The sequence below is a fragment of the Neoarthrinium moseri genome, assembly GCF_022829205.1.
Source record: "Neoarthrinium moseri strain CBS 164.80 chromosome Unknown scaffold7_Wmoseri_CBS_16480, whole genome shotgun sequence".
Taxonomy (NCBI): domain Eukaryota; kingdom Fungi; phylum Ascomycota; class Sordariomycetes; order Amphisphaeriales; family Apiosporaceae; genus Neoarthrinium; species Neoarthrinium moseri.
Window position 1 is genome coordinate 48,985 of NW_026055121.1, and position 20,721 is coordinate 69,705.

At 54.0% G+C, this 20,721-nt stretch overlaps 7 protein-coding genes across 7 annotated transcripts; 4 read left to right on the plus strand and 3 right to left on the minus strand.

The window, feature by feature from the left end:
- Positions 1 to 455: 455 nt before the first annotated feature.
- Positions 456 to 3,497, minus strand: JN550_002954 (uncharacterized protein; the record flags this gene model as incomplete). The annotated part of the gene is made up of 3 exons (XM_049314303.1): positions 456 to 936; positions 1,031 to 3,301; positions 3,367 to 3,497. The coding sequence occupies 3 exons, from the start codon at positions 3,495 to 3,497 to the stop codon at positions 456 to 458; spliced, it is 2,883 nt and encodes a 960-aa protein (XP_049174789.1).
- Positions 3,498 to 4,565: 1,068 nt separating this feature from the next.
- On the plus strand, positions 4,566 to 5,845 carry JN550_002955 (uncharacterized protein; the record flags this gene model as incomplete). The annotated part of the gene is made up of 4 exons (XM_049314304.1): positions 4,566 to 4,933; positions 5,112 to 5,181; positions 5,278 to 5,734; positions 5,790 to 5,845. 4 exons carry the CDS (start codon positions 4,566 to 4,568, stop codon positions 5,843 to 5,845), a joined length of 951 nt encoding a protein of 316 aa, XP_049174790.1.
- Positions 5,846 to 6,136: 291 nt separating this feature from the next.
- Positions 6,137 to 7,583, minus strand: JN550_002956 (uncharacterized protein; the record flags this gene model as incomplete). Its single annotated transcript, XM_049314306.1, has 6 exons — positions 6,137 to 6,173; positions 6,267 to 6,286; positions 6,342 to 6,958; positions 7,017 to 7,143; positions 7,205 to 7,304; positions 7,372 to 7,583. 6 exons carry the CDS (start codon positions 7,581 to 7,583, stop codon positions 6,137 to 6,139), a joined length of 1,113 nt encoding a protein of 370 aa, XP_049174791.1.
- A 1,194-nt stretch (positions 7,584 to 8,777) lies between these two features.
- On the plus strand, positions 8,778 to 9,349 carry JN550_002957 (uncharacterized protein; the record flags this gene model as incomplete). Its single annotated transcript, XM_049314307.1, has 3 exons — positions 8,778 to 8,799; positions 8,861 to 8,973; positions 9,074 to 9,349. The coding sequence occupies 3 exons, from the start codon at positions 8,778 to 8,780 to the stop codon at positions 9,347 to 9,349; spliced, it is 411 nt and encodes a 136-aa protein (XP_049174792.1).
- A 1,447-nt stretch (positions 9,350 to 10,796) lies between these two features.
- On the minus strand, positions 10,797 to 14,207 carry JN550_002958 (uncharacterized protein; the record flags this gene model as incomplete). Its single annotated transcript, XM_049314308.1, has 2 exons — positions 10,797 to 11,151; positions 11,206 to 14,207. 2 exons carry the CDS (start codon positions 14,205 to 14,207, stop codon positions 10,797 to 10,799), a joined length of 3,357 nt encoding a protein of 1,118 aa, XP_049174793.1.
- A 1,516-nt stretch (positions 14,208 to 15,723) lies between these two features.
- On the plus strand, positions 15,724 to 16,602 carry JN550_002959 (uncharacterized protein; the record flags this gene model as incomplete). The annotated part of the gene is made up of 1 exon (XM_049314309.1): positions 15,724 to 16,602. The coding sequence occupies one exon, from the start codon at positions 15,724 to 15,726 to the stop codon at positions 16,600 to 16,602; it is 879 nt and encodes a 292-aa protein (XP_049174794.1).
- Positions 16,603 to 19,520: 2,918 nt separating this feature from the next.
- JN550_002960 (uncharacterized protein) lies at positions 19,521 to 20,410 on the plus strand (the record flags this gene model as incomplete). The annotated part of the gene is made up of 3 exons (XM_049314310.1): positions 19,521 to 19,778; positions 19,865 to 19,933; positions 19,991 to 20,410. The coding sequence occupies 3 exons, from the start codon at positions 19,521 to 19,523 to the stop codon at positions 20,408 to 20,410; spliced, it is 747 nt and encodes a 248-aa protein (XP_049174795.1).
- Positions 20,411 to 20,721: the final 311 nt, after the last annotated feature.

The window sequence follows — 20,721 nt, forward strand, 5'->3', positions numbered from 1 at the left end:
CTTTCAGGGATGTACATGTAAGATGGAGGAGCACGGGGATAGATGTTCTGATCGTGTGGCATTCTCGTCTGGATCAGAGTCGCCCACTGTTTTCATGAGATTGGCAAGGCACGGTGCTTTTACATAAGGAAGTACATTAGGTCTAGCCACGCATAGGCATAGCTGCGGCGTTTGGGGTCCTATAATTGTCTAATTGATTATATCTGCATTATGACTTTGTCTAACCATGTTTTCGAAAAGTTTGTTACTGTCCCTTGATCCGGTTCTTCGTTCACGATGTAACCAGCCTTCTCGTCCGCACAACTTGTAATTCGAATCTCTCATTCAACTATCACGCGTCTCACATATTCCTTATGTTAATTACAGTTGAAGTACAAAATTTTGAATGTCTAATTAAATGATGTCCCAAGTCTTTCCCTCGTGTTTCTCCTATCATAAGCAACGTCTCAAAAAGCTCACACTGGCAGGACGCTGAAGTTATCCACGAGCAGATCGGCCGTGGACTGTACTTGGCAAGTGATACTGACGATGATGGTCTCCGTGGTGTCGGACGCCACGAAGTCGAGCGTGAAGGTGCTGTAGCCCGGCACCATGGGGTTGGCGATGAAGGCCGCCGGCATCGGGTTGGGCAAGAGGAAGAGCCGCGTGTTGCAGAGCGTCGTCCCCACGTACGAGAACTGGAACGTGAGCTGGTACATGGCCCCCGGCACCAGCGCCACCGTCTGCATGAGCTCGCCCACGGCGCCGTTTATTGAGAAGCTACCCGTGCGCTGCACCAACAGCCGCGCCGCGTTGGCCGAATCGCTGCCCGGCTGGAACAGCGTCACGCTCGACGAATCGCCCGTCTGCTCTGTCGCCGTGAACGTCGTCCACGGCGGCAGCGAGCCGCCGCCGTCTTCGAAGCCCGGGTTCTGCACCGCGTTTGTGGCGGCGGGTCTACGGCGTAGGTTGGCGTGTTAGCCGTGGGCTGCGCCGCGGGAGTGGGTAGGAGTCACTGATGCAGGGGCAGGGAGCAGGGAGGAGAACTTACGTTCCGGTTGAAGACGTGCTGGAGCTTGTGGACGTGGTGCTCGTTGACGAGCTGGTTGTCGACGTGCTGGTTGAAGACGAGCTGCTAGAGGTCAACGTCTCTGTTGAGGTGATGGTGGAGAGACTGGTGGACGTGCTAGTCCCACTTGTCGACAGAGACGTAGATACAGAAGTGATTGTTGTCACGGGCTCGGTGCTAGAGGTTGATGACGAGCTACTCGTAGACTCGGTGCTAGAAGTCAAGGTCTCTGTCGAGATGACCGTGGAGAGACTGGTGGAGGTGCTAGTGTCACTTGTCGACAAGGATGTAGATGTCGAACTGACTACTGTTGTAGGCTGGATGCTAGAAGTCGATGTCTCGGTTGAGCTGATCGTAGATAGGCTGGTAGAGGTGCTACTTTCGCTTGTCGACAGGGATGTAGATACTGAAGTAGCTACCGTGGTAGACTCGGTGGTGGAGGTCGGGGACTCTGTTGAGCTCACCGTAGATAGAGAGGTAAAGGTACTGGTCTCGCTGGTCGACAGAGACGTAGAGACCGAAGTAGATATCGAGGTCTCAGTAGAAGACTCCGTGCTGGAGGTTGATGTCTCAGTTGAGCTGGTCGTGGACAGCGTTGTGAAGGTGCTCGTTTCGCTGGTTGATAAGGAGGTAGATACTGAAGTGGATACCGATGTCTCAGTCGAGGACTCGATGCTAGAAGTTGACGTCGTTGTGGAAACGCTGGTGGGCAGAGTAATCTCAGTACTGGTTTCACTGGTTGTCGACGAGGTCGGTGCTGACGTAGTTATCGATGTCTCCGTAGTGACCTCAGTAGTACTAGAAGTCGGCAGTACTGTCGAACTGATCGTAGACAGTGTGGTCGAGGTGCTGGTCTCACCAGTTGAAATAGATGTTACGGTCGTGATGGGTGCTACGCTCGAAGTGCTAGTGTCTATCGAAACGGTAGATGTAGACAACGAGGTTGAGGTGCTCGTGTCACTAGTTGAGAGCGATGTGACGGTTGTGATGGGTGCCACGCTCGACGTGCTGGTATCTGTCGACACGGTCGACGTAGACAGCGAGGTCGAGGTGCTAGTCTCACTGGTTGAGAGAGATGTTATGGTCGTGATGGGTGCTACGCTCGAAGTGCTGGTATCTGTCTGAATAGTAGACGTAGACAACGAGGTCGAGGTACTTGTCTCACTCGTCGAGACTGACGTAGATACCGTTGTAGATTCCGTGACCGAAGTGCTACTCTCCACAGTGGACGTTGAAAGTGACGTGGATGTGCTGGTTTCACTGGTGGAGAGTGAAGTCGAGACTGTCGTCGTCGGCGCCACAGAAGATGTACTGGTCTCAGAGGTGGAAAATGTGATCGTAGAGAGAGTGGTTGAAGTATTCGTCCCATTAGTCGAGATGGAGGTTGTTACCGAAGTGAAAGTAGGCGCAGAAGACAACGTGCTGGACTCAGATGTGGAGACGGTTGTCGTGGTCAGCGTCGTCGAGTTATTAGTTGGGAGTGTTGACGAGGTAGTCTCCGAAGTAACTGGTACTGTCCCTGTGGGGTAGGGGGTGAAAGTGATCGTGGAGAGCGTGGTTGAAGTACTGGTACCATTGATGGACAACGACGTCACCGTCGTTGCTGCTACGGACGAGGCACTGGCCTCGCTGGTCGGGATGGGGGTGATCGTTGGGTAGACCACGAAGGTTGAGCTGACTGCTGACGAATCCGGAGCCAGGGAGCTTGTTGAGCTGGATTCAGATATTACGGAGCTGGGGTAAGGAGATGGAGGCAGATCAGAAGTGGGTTTCTCCGTAGGAGTGTAAGTGAATGTCAAATGAGAGGAAACCGTCAAGGTGGTGGTCGTAGTGGGCTCGACCGACGCGGAAGAAAGACCTGTGGAAGGCGGACAAGACTGAGTATCCCATGTTGAGATGGATTGACTCTGCGGGTACGTAGGATGCAAATCTGTAGGCTTAAGGGTTGGCCAATAGCTTCTGGCCGACGTTGGTAGCTGACCGTCTGGCTGCTGACCATCCGGGTGATGATGATCTGGCTGCTGACCGTCCGACTTGTATTCATCTGGCAGGTAATTATTCCCCTGGGGATAATCTGGCTGATGACCATCAGGTTGAACATGGGAGTCGTACGGGCCCTTGGCCCCAGCAGGACCTGGGGGTGCAATGATGGTTGGGGCTGAAGGCTGGACAATTCCGTGGCTTGGTTCTATTTTATACCCAGGTGGTGAACCAGTGGGGTGGTGGCCGCCATAGGACGGGACCAGAACGTTGCTGCAAAATCATGTGCGTTAGTGTTATACAGACCTATCAAGTTCCGCCCCCGGCTTCTTTCTTACGGAGTCTTTCTTGGGCAGTGTCGTGTGTAAGTCTTGGGTCTGCAGGTGGGATTGCCACTATAGACGGTCGTCCATGGCGTGGCGGCAACGAGTGTAAGCCAGAAGGCAATAATAACGAGCGACGCTTGCATTTTCAAATACATTATTTAAGGAAAGGCAGGTATAGAGAACGACCACAGCCCGAGATACAAAACCTGAGGAGGAAAGAAGTAAACGCCTTTGGCTAAGATTTTGAAGCGTTGGTAACATATTATAATCATTTTGATAGGGGTGAGCGATTCCTCCGCTTCCCTCTTTTCTTTTTGTCCCCAGCAAGCGGTTCCGTATTCAAGACATTCTAGTAAAGTCTATCAAAATGAACTCAAGCCGACACAGAAGCCACAATGATAGTTCTCCACTAGAAGCCACACGCAGTCCATGCACCAGTCCAAGGTCCTGCTTGGCGTGGATATGAGTCTCACTTCTGGTCATGACCGATAGGTGAAGCACATGGCTGAAAATGCCAAACGAGCCGGCCGGGCCTGTCTTAGCATGACATTGCCTGCCGCCATGCACACTCCAACCCCCGTCCAAAACCCGTTAGATTCCCAGGCAGAACTCAGCTACTGCATCTTGTTTACTTTTTGGGATGATGTTGTGGCATTGACCATTATATGGTTGACAGGGAGTTATCCGCCCAGCCTAAGAGAGCTCATGTATATACCTTAATCAGACGCAGCTGCAGGGCGCAACGACCCGACACCGGAGGATTCCGCTGCTGGCCACTTGATTGCCATGGAGCTGCCGTATGCCGTATGCCGGTACTCAGACATCATATCACATACGTAACGTCCGACCATACAAGGTCGATACGAGAACTAGACTAGCCTGAGACAGAGCAGAGAATAGTCCTGATGCAGGCCGGGCTAGAAGCCACCGTAAGATGAACAACACAAGAAGCATGGATGGATAATAGTGTATCGTTCGGGACAGAGAGATACCGGCGGGGTGAATAAAAACATTCTTCGTATTCGAATGCGCTCCAACTTCGTCGTTCTAAGAGATGGAGTATAGAAAACGCATCGATTTAGGGGTCACTATGGTATGCTGTAAGCGCTGAAGGCTAGCGCGGCGTTACAGCAGCATGCACCCTTGCCCCTGCCCCTGCCCGCCCGCAGCGCAGGGGGCCGGGGGTCCCAAAATTCAGCAGCTCCAATTGAATGAAGCTCCAACATGTCGACATCATTCGATCTCCGGCGTGTACCACCACGACGCCCTACACACCGCACCGCGCCCCCAGAGCTCGACAAGTCGACGGCAGCGCGAACCTCGCCATGAACTCCCTCCCGAGGATATCTCTGCGTGCGCTGCGGCCGTCCGCGACCCCGGGCCCGCAATGGGCCTGCTCGTCGTGCCGCCGCGCTGCCCTGCGCCAGAATGCGCCCTCGCCCGCAGCACGCCGGCCCATCTCGAGCACTGCGCCCAAGAGGGCCACGACACCGGAGCAGCACGCCCGGCAGCGGGCGGCGGCGGCGCCGTCAATGGAGAAGCTGAATGCGTACTACCGGTACAAGAACCATACTGGCCTGTACGTTGCTCCCCGAGTGTTTCGTTACCTTGTCGATGAGGCCCGGCAGAGGCGGCTTTGGAGGTGGCATGACGGAACGGGCAAGGCTTGTGAATAGACGAGGCGACTCGAAGCCGGAGGAGGACGAAGTGGAAATACTGCAGGCATGTCGAGGGCTAAATGCTAACTTGCGAGGCAGCAACTACATCCTCAGTATCATTCTCGGCACCGTCGCTTTCAGCTATGGGAGTGTGCCCATGTATAAGATGGTATGACACATTGCCTCTCTGCCTACATACATCCCAGACATCCCACCTACCTCCAGGACATAAGGCTGACCATTGTGCCTTTTTTCCAATCAACAGATCTGCCAGACGACAGGCTGGGGCGGCCAGCCGGTGCGGGCGCCGGGCCACGGACCGTCGGGCGACGACTCGGTCGACCCGTCGACGCGGATGGTGCCGGTGGAGGGCGCGAAGCGGATCCGGGTGACATTCAACGCGTCCGTGTCGGACATCCTGCCGTGGAAGTTCACGCCGCAGCAGCGCGAGGTGCGGGTGCTGCCCGGGGAGACGGCGCTGGCCTTCTACACGGCGACCAACACGTCGGACAAGGATATCATCGGCGTGGCCACGTACAGCGTGACGCCCGGCCAGACGGCCCCCTACTTCAGCAAGATCCAGTGCTTCTGCTTCGAGGAGCAGCGCCTCAACGCCGGCGAGACCGTCGACATGCCCGTCTTCTTCTACCTCGACCCGGATCTGCTCAACGACCTCAACATGCGCGGCGTCGAGACCGTGACGCTGAGCTATACCTTCTTCAGTGAGATTTTGGCACACTATATCGCAATCAAGACGGACGACTAACTGTTTCACAGAAGCGAGATATGACGACAACGGAAACTTCAAGAACATCGCTCCCGCGGCGACATAAGCGCATACACACACTCATTCTTGTCGTGATGCCATGTATAAAAGGGGAACTGTAAAATATTGGAAAGATCTCAAAATGCATCATAGACGGGAAACCCTGGGCCATAAGACATAAGACATAATACCAATATGAGCTCGTGAGAGCAGCGCCCGCGGTGGCCTGTACAATATCCATGTCTGATAATATGACTGCAACTACCTGCGAGGAGGCCTGCTTTCCCTCCTATTGCAATCACCGGCGGTGAAGTGGCATGGATCCCATGAGCCGAACCGAATTGTCCTAATGCCACGTTCAGCTGTCGAAAGGTCGCTCGCCCCAGATGACGTCCCTGGTGGATGTCAGTAGTTGTTATCAAGTGAGATAGGAGACTCGAGAGACTCGAGAGGTGTGTGCCACTATGACCTCACGACATTGTACTTACAACGGCATGCAAGGATGAATCTGTAAATTTTTGTGTCAGTTCAGTTTCCACTAGATGATCACGAGGGCGCCTTACCGCAGGATCCATCAAGTCGGCTTTACAACTCTCCAGAAACGCATCGACCTCGGCCTCGGTCCCCTCGCCCATCATGACGAATAGCTTCTTGCTGATGCCCTCGATGCCCTCGTACAGGTCCTTCCTGCCCATCCAGCCCAGCTTCTTCTGGCGCTGGCCCTTGGCCCAGGGGCCCAGCGGGCAGCGCAGGTGCCTCTCCTGGACGTCGACGAAGCCACGCCGCCGGAGCCGGTCCGGGTGGTGCAGCGAGCCCATCGAGTCGATGCCCAGCTTCCCGCACACGCGGTGGATCTTCTGGCCCCAGTTCCAGAGGGCGGAGCCTTCCTTGATCGAGTCGTCGGGCGACTCGAGCGGGATGTGGAACTCCTGCAGCTCCAGAAAGCCGCCCGGCTGCAGGAACTGGTAGGCCTGGTCGATCAGCTTGTCCCAGTCCGCAATGCCCATGGTCAGGGCGCGGACGTGGATGTAGTCGAAGCGCTGATGGAAGGACCACTCGTGCGTGGCGTCGTCGATGTAGAACGTGCAGTTCATGGGAATATAGTCAGGCTGGATGGGAGACAAGTCCGTGCCGACCACTTGCACGTGCGGGTGCAGGTTGGCAAACTCGATAGCCCAGTCTAGAGGTTCACGTGAGACATGATGATTCCACGATGACGCTCAGGATGCGTGTCTTACTGCCAGTTCCACAGCCGATATCGAGGGCATGGGCGACGTTGATCCGCTCGATGGGGGCTAGGTGATAACGACCGCCGCAGAGCTCTAGCCATATGAGGTGTTGTAGCTCAAGTCGGTCCATTTCTTGCTGTAAAGCGGGTCAGGACCATTAGAGTTCAGATCATATACAAAGCGCGTGGCAGGCGTACGATGTCATTTGGCAGATGATATTTGTCATTCGAGCTCTGGTATCTTCTTCCGTGATCAAATCTGAACTCGTAGTCGGCGCTCCTCATGGAGGTTGACATGCTATTGAGGGGCCGCTGTAAGTAAGTCCTGGCCGATGCCCCCGCCGAGAACCGTACGAGGTACTCACGAGCTTATTTCGGACCCGAGCGAGGAATCATTGTCTGAACGACCCGAGTCTACCTCGAGTTGACTAATGATCTCATTCTGATGCGCGAATAGACCAGAGCCCTGGGCAGCCGGCTGGCCATGGTAAGCGAGCGGTTCCTCGGGCTGGCTTGGGTGCGCCGAGGCATGCGGCTCTGTCTCGTCGATATCCATATGTCTGGAGTGCTCGGCCATGGCGCGAGGATCCGCAAGGACGGCCAGCCGAATACACGCTACGAGCAGCACGGACGAGGCGACAAAGAAGGAAATAGCAAATATCGATATACGACTAGGGAAGAAGGAGACAGCGGATCAGTTTATGTCTCGCCGGTGGAAACGACGTCCTTCATCAAGTCGACCACCGGATGATCCCTGTCTCACTAGTTGGCATCCGACGGCTTGAACGTTGATGGGTTCGCAATAGCGCTGTACTTGGCAAGCGAGGCCGATGTCCAAACAGGCAAGCCTAGGGCGTCCAGCTGGACCCTTTTTGGCCATGGGGCAAGACGATAGGAGGCGCCATATACGGCAAAGTAAAGTCAACAGCCAGACTATCCAAAGATCTGGCTGATTTCCGAGCTTTTGTGCATGAGCCTCAACCTGGCGACAGATTTACAACGAGGGTCTGGCGGAGCAGTCTGCCCGAAGCGTACGGCACGAGTTCCCACCCGTGCCGGATCGGATGGAACCTTTAATGGTACCTTCTCCGTACCGACCTGTTTGAGACGCCTACAACACTTCCGGGTTGCTGACGGTCCCGACACGACGAAGGCCTAGAGACAGTCATGCCACGGTTCGATCAGATCCCGCACCGGATGACTTCATTGCCGGAGAGAGCCTTTTGGGGGATCGAAATGCTCATCCCGTGTAAGCTAGCTGTGGGTGTTGAAGGGTGGTCTGCATGATCCTTCGGAAAGGGTCGACCAAGAACTGGACGTTCAAGGAGGTGGGGAGGTGGGGATAGGAACAAGAGGGGTCCCAATTCCCACCCACGGGCGCCACCACTTGACTGTAGGTACTGCATAGACTGGGCCGCTGGGCCGCTGGGCCAGTCCACGCAGGCAAAAGTAGGTGCAAGGTAATAAAAGGCCCGTGCGGTCACTGTAGGCGGCTACAGTACTTGGGCAAGAGGCACCAGCCACACACACACACACACACACACGCGGGCCAATCAGACGCACAGCCACATTTTCTATCGTATCCGCCAAGCCTAGGGCCACCGATTTTCCCCCATCGAATTTTTACGCCCACAGCTCGTCGAAATTTCGTGCCACTCTCTGAATTGCAACCCGGGCCGCTCGTGAATTTTCTCTCCTACGTTGCCAGCCAATTCCGACCCTCACCTCTTCGACGACAACCCATCGCCAACTAACCCCCCCAACAGCCAAAATGTCGAAGCACTCCGCCTCCGGTATGCATGATCAGCAATTTGTCCATGATCGCCCTGCCCTTGCTGACCTGATGTCCCACAGGTATCGCCAGCTCCCGACGCAAGTCGAGGAAGGCTCACTTCAGCGCTCCCTCCAGCATCCGCCGCAACATCATGAGCGCCCCCCTCAGCAAGGAGCTCCGTGAGAAGTACAACGTAAGCGCCATCCCTTTCGTACTGTTCCTTGCCGGTCGAGCGACTAGCATGAGGAAAAGAATTAAGGAAACCAGCCCGCTAACACTCGGTTGCCCTACAGGTCCGCAGCATCCCCGTTCGCAAGGACGACGAGGTCACCATCGTCCGTGGCAGCAACAAGGGCCGCGAGGGCAAGGTCACCTCCGTCTACCGTCTCAAGTACGTCATCCACGTCGAGCGTGTCACCCGCGACAAGGCTTCCGGCCAGAGCGTGCCTCTGGGCATCCACCCCTCCAAGGTCGTCATCACCAAGCTCAAGCTTGACAAGGACCGTGAGAACATCTTGGAGCGCATCAAGGCCGGCCGTGAGCTGCGCGCCAAGCAGCAGAAGGCTTAAGCCGCCTTCTCCCCTGCTTTTCGTCGCTCTCCCCAGGGACACACATCACATACATCCACACGGTATCTGAAGCGGATGGTCACGAAACAAAAAACCAAACACACAAACCCCCCAACTTGGTGGACGAGGGGCATGATACGACATCACGGCTTCCTCTGAACATCGAGGCAACGAAACGGAAACGGCATGGCATTTACTGAGCTGAAATGGGATCTGGCGTCTTGCGAAGCATCCCAAAACCCCCCCAAACGGTTTTTGGGGCGGGGCTCAAGGGAAAAAAGGGACATTTGGTTTTCAGCATTTAGATGCACGACACACCAAAAGAGAACAATTACACGCATACAATGGCCGTTTCACCCGCTTCTCCAAAGCCCGTGAAATGCTCCATGGGAGGTACATCCCGAAGACTGCTTGACTTGTTCCATCTCTTCCCCATCCTCCCCCCCCTGTGACTCCTACCCAATTCATCCCCAGCTCACTTCTATCCAACACTTGCCAGGTCTGCAGCTCTTCACTTCCCTCAGGATATCTGCTGAGAGGGCGCTGTCTTGATCGCGCGCTCAAGGTAAGAAAGGCATGCGGACCTACTCGCTCGGTCTCATCTTGTAGAGCCCCCATCTACATACCCGTTTCCCTTCTTCACCTACCACCTCCAAAAACCGCTAGGATATCTCCGCGTCAACCACAAGACTCATGGTTTTCGAGGTATACGACTGGCGAAGAGCAAACCAAGTGGGGGAGCAAATTTGAATCACCGCTCCTTTGCTCTCGCCTGCAGACTTTCGCGGAATAATCAATGATGTCTGAAAGTTTGATGGTGAGGCACATCATATCTTAATCCTTCTGTGTAATTCGTAAGCTACGTACCTTGTTAATCTCTCGTACTACGTCAAAAGGCGTGGGCGTTCTCTCGTCACAATCATTCATGAAAACCTCGTAGATCTAAACACGGCTCGGCTTTATTCATTTCTCATGATGGACTGAACAGTTCGCCACCGTCAGTGGACATATCAAATACTCGGCGGCACTGCCCAATCATTGTCAATCGACTCTATTAGCACTATCTAGCTATGAAACAACCTGTCAAAAACAATTCTCCATCATGCAAGTGACCTAATCCACAGCTCGACATCTCTCAGTGTGTCGATAAGATGCTATGTTTTCATCTCGGTACTCCCGCCTCGGTACCATTGGTCAGGCAGTATTACAATCCGGCCATGCGCCTTCACGCACACTAGTATCTGCAGCGCAGAATATCTCAATATCATTGGCCCTTGGTCCATGTTTTCCTGGGTCGTACAGATGAAGCTAATAGTACGAACAATGATGAAGTATCCGATGAAAAGGCCTGGTGGTGTCACAAGGGTAAGAAATGATGAGGTATGCTGGCCAATCCTCTTCGTCGGATGATAATGATGTAGATGAGCCGTGGAAAATCGCCTCACCATCACTGCCAGCCGGGGCCAATAACGCCGCGTCGTTCGGCATCGCGAAGCATTCGCTGGTGCAGATCAGCGATGATGTCGGCGTGGGAAGAGAGCTCGCGCGGAGGGCGGTTCTCTCCCATCTTCTCAGTCGGGCAGTGCTGGGCCACAATGTCCTGGTTGGCCTTGCCACCCGATGCAGCTCGGGGCGAGCCGTTGACGTTGGTTACGGCAGGCGAGAGAGAAGCTGCGGCATTGCCAAGTGCCTGTGGGAGGTATCCGGTGGCTGTAGTAGAGGAGATCTCACTCGGAACAGCACTGCCACTTGTCGACCCCTTTTTCATCATACTCTGCCAAAGATCGTTGCTTGATCCCTTGCTATCATTTATTGTTAGTTACATTAGTATATTTTGTTATAGAGGGGCTTCATACCTTGATCGATTCAGAGTACGACGACTGGCCGCGGAAAGCTTCTTCTCGCTGGTAGGAACGACTGCAGTCTCAGCCGGGGACGACTGAGTATCCCGAGGAGGCATGCGTAAGTCCCCAGAGCCAGCTGTGGCTGGAGAGCCGGTGCGCTTAGTAGTCCTGATTGCCGTGTTGATCTCTTCGCGGGCGCCAGTATCGGGGTTGATAATCGGCACCGCACGGCTCAGCTTCCTGGAGCTCTTCGTTGAACGGATACTCTCTGCATCACGGTATGAGCGGAAAGGGTCATCCGACTTCTTGAGCACCTCCTGGTCATATTCTACTTCTGCATTGCCAGTCGGGATTGGGTCGGGCTTCCACTTCGATGCCACATGGATCTTGCTATCTCCCTTGGCTTGCGCCTTCATAGGCGAAGCTGGGTAGAAATCTTTGCCATCGAACTTTGGCAGACCTGAACCTTGGCTTGAGACGCCACCCCAGTACACGTGTCGGGCACGTTTCTCCTCCTCGGTGAGCTCTCGAGAATACACGTAGTCATTTGCACGAGCAGAGGAAGGGTTGACTCCTTGAGGCAGCTTACCGACTAGGTACGGCGTCGAAAGCTTACTGACGGCCGTGCGAGGTGCGTGGCTGGGGAGTACTGCGCTGGCGTTGTTCGTGCCAGTCCACAATCCCGACGGGCTGAGGGACGGCATTCTGGAGTGCTCCCACAGAGAGTTGCTGGTTTGGCGGGCGTCCATGACCGAACCCAAATCGCCGGGTGCATTGGAGGGCAAAGTGGGTGCCGTACCGCTCGGCTCAAACACGGGAGCCATGGCAGCACGAGTAGGCAGCGTAGGCTTCTTGGACGGGTCTGCCAAGCGTTTCTGCTGGATGTGCGCTTCAAGTGCGCCCAGGGCCGAGGTGGTATCATTCCCCTTAGAAGAGTTGATACCAGCTCGTTGACGCAAATCTTTGACGGTCTTGTGTCGAATCTGGTCCATGGACTGCGTGTGGTTCAGCGCTGGGTAGCTGCGCTTGGCAGACTTGATCGAACCCGTCTGCGATTTGCCATCATCGTCCTTCAGCGTAGGGGTGGATGGGGTTTTGCAGTGAGTTGACTCCAACCCAGCTGTGGCCGGTCGTCCAGTCTCACCGTTCGGGTACAAGGTCTTCTCGACGTTGATCTGCGCCTGGTAGTTGTTTTCGAACTGCGCAATCAGTCTGCTGATAGTCTGCATCTGATCCAGTGTTGCCTTCTCGTCAATTTGGTGCTTGTTGTACTGCATCTGATCATCATAGTACTTTAGCTGTGACCGAAGCGAAGACAATTGGCTCTTCGTGATGTCGCTTGGCTTGATTGAAGTGATAGGCGGCTTGGGCGCGGTTGAGGTCGCCATCACCCCAGCCGGTTTGAGAGTGGGCTGGGTGGACTGCAGCAACGGGTGCGGTGCTCCAGCCATGAGTGAGGACGAGAAAGCTGGAGATGCCAGACCATTGGGGCTTGACAGGGGCAGCATGGGAGACGGCTGTCCAAACCCGCCAAAGCGAGCAATGGCTGGGTTGACGAAGCCACCAAGGTATGGGCTTGGAGTGAGTGGCGTCGCTTGACTTTGTATCGGCAAAGGAGAGCAGCCAGGGTAGAAGACGTTGCCGTTGAAGAAGTAAGGGCGTGAATGGTCGAACTGGTCAGGAGGCGAGATCTTGAGAGGGGCTGGCTTTGTCTTGGTGGCCTCCTGTGTAGCCTCCGGCTGCATCGCCTTTGCGTTCTCATCCTGCTTATCCTGAGATACTGGGTTTTGGACCGCAGCACTCATGCCAGAAATAGGCTGAGGATTAGGCTGAGGCACGCCGTACGGTATAGGCATGCCGTGAGGAATAGGAAAGAAGGGCATTGGCGCACCCAAGGGTGGCAGCATCGGATGGAAACCGGGATACATGGCTGGGGTCATCGGTGGCATCATCATTGAAGGAAAGGGAGGGACTGTCGGCTGGCCATTGGAAGCCGCAGTGTTCTCGGAAGAAGCTGGCTTGGCGGTCCTGACATTGTCGCTCTCGACTGTAGACCGTTCCTTGTCCCACTTCGCGGTCGGAGATGTGGCACTTCGTGTGTTGGGAACGATTCGACCGCCGGCAGTGACTCGAACGTGTGTAGGGGAGACTACTGCCTTGAAGAATCGCTGGAACCCCTCATTCTGCTGCGCATCGAGACCCGTAGGAGCGGCAACGGGCTCGTTGGAAGTACGCTCCGAAGCAGAACGAGCCATGTACTTCCACTCGGTCTGGCCGTCCGAATTGCCGATGGGCTGACGGCCTTGCTTCTTGCCTTGGAACACGATATGCTCCTCGCTGTCAGTTGAAGACATCGCCTCATCCTTTGCTTTTTTCAGGCGGCGCGGCTGAACGGTGTGTATGGTGTGTTGCTTGAGGACATCTTCGAGGAGCGTCAGCAGCACGTCAGCCACTGAGCAAAAGATGGATAGATTGGCTAGCCACTTGAAACGAGGTAGGAGCTTACCAAGATCGGGATTGAGTTTCACTCTGTCCAACAAGACTTGCGATGGCTGGGAGCACCTGAGCTGGAGAAGCTCGTCCGCTGTGTACTTGTAGCGAGCCATCTCTGTGGTGAGGTAGGCAAACAGACAGTAGCTGCGTCGCGTGTCCTGGCCTTTCCAATGGAACAGTGTCGGATAGAAGCCAGTCTTGGTGGGCACTCGTGCCAGATGCTGGGAGGCGAAATGGAGGATCGCAGAAAGCTGGACAGAAGGTCTAGAGTCGTCAGCAATAGCTTTTTGTGCTTGGACCTGTGAAGTGAGGAAAAGTGGTATATCTGAAGATAGTGTTGTGGCAGTTGATATGTGGAGAGGCTCTGGCGTGCCCTCAACCAGCACATGAGCACATCGGGAATGGTTTTTGAGATATGACTTGATCTCAACGCATCCTGGTGCCGTCAAGGGAATGTCAAGAATTTGACGCTCCCGAAGGCGGCGGTAGAGCCTTTTGGTGATCTTGCTGCGTGGTGCCATGAGGGGGTGCTTGTCTATATGTCGTTCGCTGAGGGATACGGTGATAGAGTGATGAAAATCGAGGGTGAAAGGTTGAGGGAGCGGACTGGCGAGGGGTGTGAGGGTGCTCGAGGGTGATCTTCAACTGACTGGATGGCTCGATGGCCAGTAGAGCTGAGGAGGATGTTGTAGAGTCGGCGAGGGGCGGCGGCCACAATCACCACGAGTATGATGATGCTGGGATGAACAGGGGACGAATGGTAGGGATTATGGAGGATGAGGAGGGGTTCCGTATTGCTAACGTGATCACGATGGACGATGTATCTCATCGGCGACAGCATAAGACTTACCCAAAACAACGAGCGTACACAGGCGAGCAGCAAGCGTATGCATACAAGACCTACAGCCAGATCTGTGACGACTCGCGTGCAAAATTGAGTGGTGGAGGAGGTTCGTGGCTTGATGGAGTTGGCGGGTGAGGAGAAAAGGTGTTTGTAGATGGCAGAGGACAGCGAGGTGAACCTTGGTGAATGAAGAGCCTTTTAATGGGGCAAGCGCCTGGTGAATGAAAAGAAGGAATCGACAACGGCTGTCAATCGCTCCGCTAGAGCAGTGAATGAATATCTGCAGGCTGTCGTGTGAATGGAAGAATCCGTCGTGCCTTGCCCCTGGTGAATCAGGGACAAAACCGCGCCTTCCTAGGTTTTGGCCGGCGGCGATTGTCTCTCTGAAGTTGTCAAATGATGGCAGGTGCATACTCAGTGAGGGGCCAGCGATCCTTTCTGGCCAAGTAACACGCCTTCTCATCGGATAGTATCGCTTCAGGGAGGTCAGTCAGTACCCATGGCTCCTATTCACTTGGGTACATTTTTTAGTTCAATCGATCAGTTACTTGAGTTTGCATTGGTGAGGTGAATAAACAAAATTCCAGTAGCTGTGATACGCACATGCTGCAAGGCTTATGATATAGAACATATGGTTCCCTTTTGTGGATGACTTCTACTCAAATCATTAAGTGGTGTCCGATACACATCAGGGTTAGCCAAACGATACTAGGAAATATGTTCATGTCTTCCACGCTATAGTAATTTGCATTGTGCAAGTGAGCTTTGAGCATAGAGAACTCTGGCGGATGAAGACCACGATCAGTATTCACTATTTCGTGTTGAGAAACCCTATGCCGTGGCTTGCTATCAGAGCTCGTGAAGCGCGGGTGATTGACTGATCAAGGCTCACAGTTGAGACTTCTCAAGCGTTTGCAGAGAAGAATGCATTGTACAATGCATCCGCGTGACTGGTTGAATGAGATGAATCACAAGCCGGCTTTCTTTGTCTGCGTCAGTGCGAAACGGTATCACTAAGCTACCAACCAACCAACTGCGCATAGCTACCACAACCGTGACTTCCAAGCTACAACATTGGCTCGATAGTAAAACCTCTCGAAGAAAGCACTTCAGTGACCAGACCAAGGTGGTCTTGGTTCAAAGGCGGTTTCTAGAGCTTCCTGACCTCGGCCAACCTGGCTCAAACATCCGCCATGGCTACACCGGAACATGACGCTTCCAACATCAGGTCTAGAGGCATCTTCATAATCGATGAAGCCAGTATCCAGGAGAATTTCGACACGTTCTGGGGTCCCGATTGGGCCGACCTAGCTGCAACGGATGTTGCGGCCTACGCAAACAACCTCCAGTGGCACGTCTTCCAGAACAAAAAACAACACCAAGCGAAAGAACCGGCCCGAACTGTCCAGAATGATGGTCCCAATTTTCGGAAATGGCCCGAGAGGTCACCGGTGCTGCCAAACCCTAAGGACAAGGAATTTCCGGGCAGTAATAATGAGTTCAAATTGGTTGCCAACATGTCCTCCTTTGACGTAGCTCAATACCCGGACAGCCCGCAACGGGCAGGCATGTCGTTCATCCACGTCTTGGGGGTTCCCATGGCCCGGATTTTCAACGGCGTCGCGCTCAACAAGTCCAACGTCAGAATCCTACAGGACATCATTGACGCGTTCACGGCTCAATGGCAGACGTCAAAGTTCCGGGAAGAAGTAATACAGTACCAGAAGGTCGTGATTGAGAATACGCACCGGAGACAGCTGGAATGCCTGGGTCCAGAAGAGGAGACCAAAAAGAAGCGGATCGAGGAGAATTACCATAAGGCGCTGGGTCACTTCGAGGAACTCGAGCCCAAGGCCTATAAACTCGAAGCCGGTGACTTCAGCTTCGGCCTTCATCTCTATCCCGACCATAGTGTCAATCATCTGCATCTCCACATCATCGCGGGGCCGCCTGAGTTCCGGGCATACTCAACCCGAATGCACGAGGAGAAAACAATGGACGTCCGAGCAGTGCAACAATTCATCATGAGCGACGGATTTCCCGATTACCAGCCATCAAACCGTTCCGTCTAGACCGTCGCATGAGGTTCAACCGTGAAAGAAGAGCAGTACAAGGGTCCGTGGAGTAGGCTGCTCAACATTCAGCTTCGTGGAAAGGCGGACTGACAAAGATAGGCCGATACTAGAAAATCATCAACAGAATATTACTAATCGTAAGTCACAGCAGTCATGGTCAGTGTGGCTTTTATGCACCTCACTGAGTGGTAAACAAGGGGTATATTGATATTTGGTACAGACTGAACTCATTCTATATGAATTTTATAATGCTTCCACCTCTCAATAGCTGCACAATGATGGTACAATGACGTGATGATTCGGATTGTTCTTGGCTGAGCGACAGTGTGGTGAATATCAGTACGGGTGCGAGGGCTCGACCGGAATCATATTATAGTCTTGGCAACAACCCGCGAAATATGCGCTGAGGGGTTGGAGTTTAATCTGTGGACACAAGTTTTAGCCTCCGATCTGCTCATCCATAGAGGAATGTGATGCTTACTATAAAATTGAAGCCTTGCCTGCAGACCCTTAAATCGAGAGACGCGCGCACAATTGAGAATAAAGTCGAGCTCGGAGCGATCTAACCTCACGGGAGAGCAGTACGTCGAGGTGGTGGCGGGCGAGGCGTAGGTGGGTCTGGGTGAGGTGGTGGTTTCGGGTTACGACCCTTCTCAGTGTCGATCAACGCTGATCCAGAGGCATTGCTAGAATGAAACGCATGGGCCATTGAACCCTCAAGACTAGCCATTACGTGACTGGCTCCTATACCAACTAGTTGATGGTGAGCATTAAAAACGAGGGCCGGTATGGTAGGATAGCTGTAGGTGAGGCACGGGAGGTGAGGTGAGTAGACAGCATTTCTTCAGAATCCAGAAAGACTCCCATCACGGTTTTATCTGAATTGGGAGCACCATCAAAAACCCCCACCCCCGAAACCAGGAGGCTTGAGCTTGATTCTACCTGCGGACCAAGGAGCCAAGATAACGTTGACCTCTCCCGTTTATGGCGACATGCGCGAGGGAGTGGATGGCCGAATATGCGACCCTATGGGGTTGTATACCGATCCTTCCACGTGGTCGATCAGCATGAAACCTGTTGAAGGTTTGATCCCTGATATGGAGGGTAACAACGGCGGAGGAATGCTGATTCACTTTTGACGATGCCCGACGGTGAGCCCTGAATGCGGTCTTGAGGGACACAATTGCCATCCCGAGGGTCAACGCTCAGGCTCTTGCGTGTGACAGCTGAGAGGCAACCAGATTCTGCAGCCCTCTGTGACGCCACCAAGGACAGGGATATAAAACAGACTTTGGGCCATGCAACCAAAGGATCTACTATAATCAGAGACGACGTGTCCGCCAAAAGCATCCAAGATAATGCTGTGACCGTCGTTCGTCGTGTGCCGTGCGCACGAGCCTCTGTTTATGACTCCGTCCAGCCCCAAACGGCCACATTCTCGGATAGCTGCCGTCTTGTGGTCGTATGAGTGCGCTGGGATATGTGCAGATCGAGACGGAAAGGCAAAACAGGCACACATTCGATGACGGCATGCAGTTGAACCAAATGTAGCAGACGGACGGGGCGGGGCGCCTAAGTCGAGATTGGATCACCGTCCCCAGCGTGGGTTTGGGGCCGACTATACTGTACTTGGGCGTGTCTCTTATCAGACAGTCAGTTTGGGGAAATAAATAATTGCTCGCTTATAGGGGACGTCTGGTCGGACTACCTGAATGCGGCCCAGACGAGGGACTGGATCGATAGCGATTGGCGAAGAGATGCATCCATCCCGTTCCATAAATCCTATCATATTGTCATGTGGTCTTTGAAATCGCGGCTTTCCAAGCATCGAAAGGAGTGAATCAACATCAACGAGATACACCCATCATGTGTGCCAGCCAGGGGAAAGCTGCCGCCAGGGCCTACCTGAGGAAGAGTGCGATACTGGCGCGGCAATGTGCCGGCGGCGACGATCCATTCTCGTCACGTCGCACAAAGTCTATCCGAAGTCGTGCTCGGAGGTCAGGCAGCCTTTGGGGAACATAGCCGCTTCGCAGCGGCCATCGCGAACGTTTCATGTACAAATGTCAGGACTGCTGTGGCTTCAGAGCGACGGGCGCTTGGAGGCTTTTCCCGTGCGGCGCCCGCAATCCCTGGACTGGCCAGGGTCCAGCATCGTCCGAGCGCAAAGCAAGACTCGGGAAATCGACAGCGCTCCTGCACGTCGAATCTTTCTCGAACACTTGGAGCTTTGGATTGTCGCATTCTGATCTGCAACGGTGCTACAGAAGGTCGCAATGGAATTTCCTCTTGCTTCTCCGCGACTTGGATGTAGCGGATCCAGGTCGCGGGGCACACGGCCTAGGGGCCACGATCAGCTGAGCCCGAACTTGAGATGACAGGGCAGGCCGCGGCTGGAGACCATGCCCTTTCTGGGCGCAGACGGGCTTTGCCTTTCCCCCCTCCCTCCATGCGCTGCACATGTGCAACATCTGCAGGTTCTTGCCGAAGTGGGTGACAAGGCAGGTTGTGATAGGCCAGCATCTGCAGTCTAGGCCGTCTCTTCAGCGGCCTCTGACGCTGTACCTTGGCCCAACCTATCGTCTACCCCGCAAGCTTCCCCAAGCTGTGCGCGAGTTAGTTATGGGTCCATCACAAGGAACATGCCGACGGGATACAGGTCAAAGGCCGCCTTTGTACCGGTCACCACCACGGCAGAAACTCCTCCCTCTCGGTGAGCCAATTTTTCAGCTTTTGTCATCAAGAGACGCCAGACCATTCAGGCCGCCTCATTAGGGTATCACCACCTGTTTCCAGAACTCACGTTACACCCAACGCCTTTCACTGAAACATGTTAGTCACCAGTGCCACTATCACACCCCGGGCCTTGACAACCGTGCCGAACCTTACAACTGACCATATGACAGCATCCCACAATGGCTCCTCTCACACCTCATTGGAAGCAACCCTCGCACCCGGACATCCAGGACGTGGTGATCAACGAGCAGGAGTTCACCTCCAAGAGCTTATCCAAGGTCTCATTGCCGCCTTTCGGCTTATATGCCAAGATGGACTTCCCTCCGTGCACACTGGCCGACAAGCCCACATATGCCACTGTCCAAATTGACCAGGACAAGCATTTGAACCTGAACAGCGATCTGCTTTACATCAACCATTCGTGTGAACCGTCATTAGTCAGTCTCCGTTGGTGATTGCCTGGTTCAATCCTCAGAAACCCGGTTACGGACCCTGGCCCACCGAGAACTGACACGTCCCACAGATATTTGACACCGCAAACCTCAACATCTTGGCAGGGCCCAATGGCCTCAAGGCCGGAGAAGAGTTGACTGTCCGTTCTCTGGCCTAGGCTTCTGACTCCGTGAATGGCGTGCTTACATTCTTGCAGTTCTTCTATCCTTCCAGTGAATGGTCCATGGATCAACCCTTCGACTGTCTATGCGGCAAGCCCACTTGCCGCGGTCGGATCGCAGGCGCTAAGGACATGTCGAAGGAACAGCTCGAGGGCCTCTGGATCAATGGCCATATCCACAAGCTCTTGGAGCTCAAAGCTGCCGAGGACGCAAAGTTGTCTGGAAATGGCAACCATTTCGTCAAGGCGGACCGGCGAGCTACAGAGGATCCAACCGCTCAGGCGCTGAGAGATGCCCTGAAGCATGCGGAAAAGGTCGTAGAGGCTGCCCAGCTTGCTCTGCACTCTTACATTGAGTCATCTGGCTCAGGGTACAATGGAGCGTCGGCCTCACGACGTGGACCAACATCCAGGGAACTCAGTGGTGAGATGGGTGGCGATACGGTTCTTGCTTAAAGCAAGAGGATCAGCCTTCTCGGGTATTGGCTTTTAATTGCCATCGTGGTTCTCTTCCCAAGTATGCGGTGATTTTTTTCTTTAAAAACTTTTACTTCTTAAGGCTCTCATTCAACAAGCCAGATCATCACGCACCTTCAACAGGCCAGTGTATAGAAACAATCATTGAAATTGAATTCATATTTTGCTACCAGTAGTGTTACTGGTAAATCAAGACTCTTCAGTGGCAACCGACTGAAATATCTGTATCGTGGATTACTCTACGCAGAACGCATTGGTCTGTGTCAATGAGCTGTCGTTCCAGGTATGTA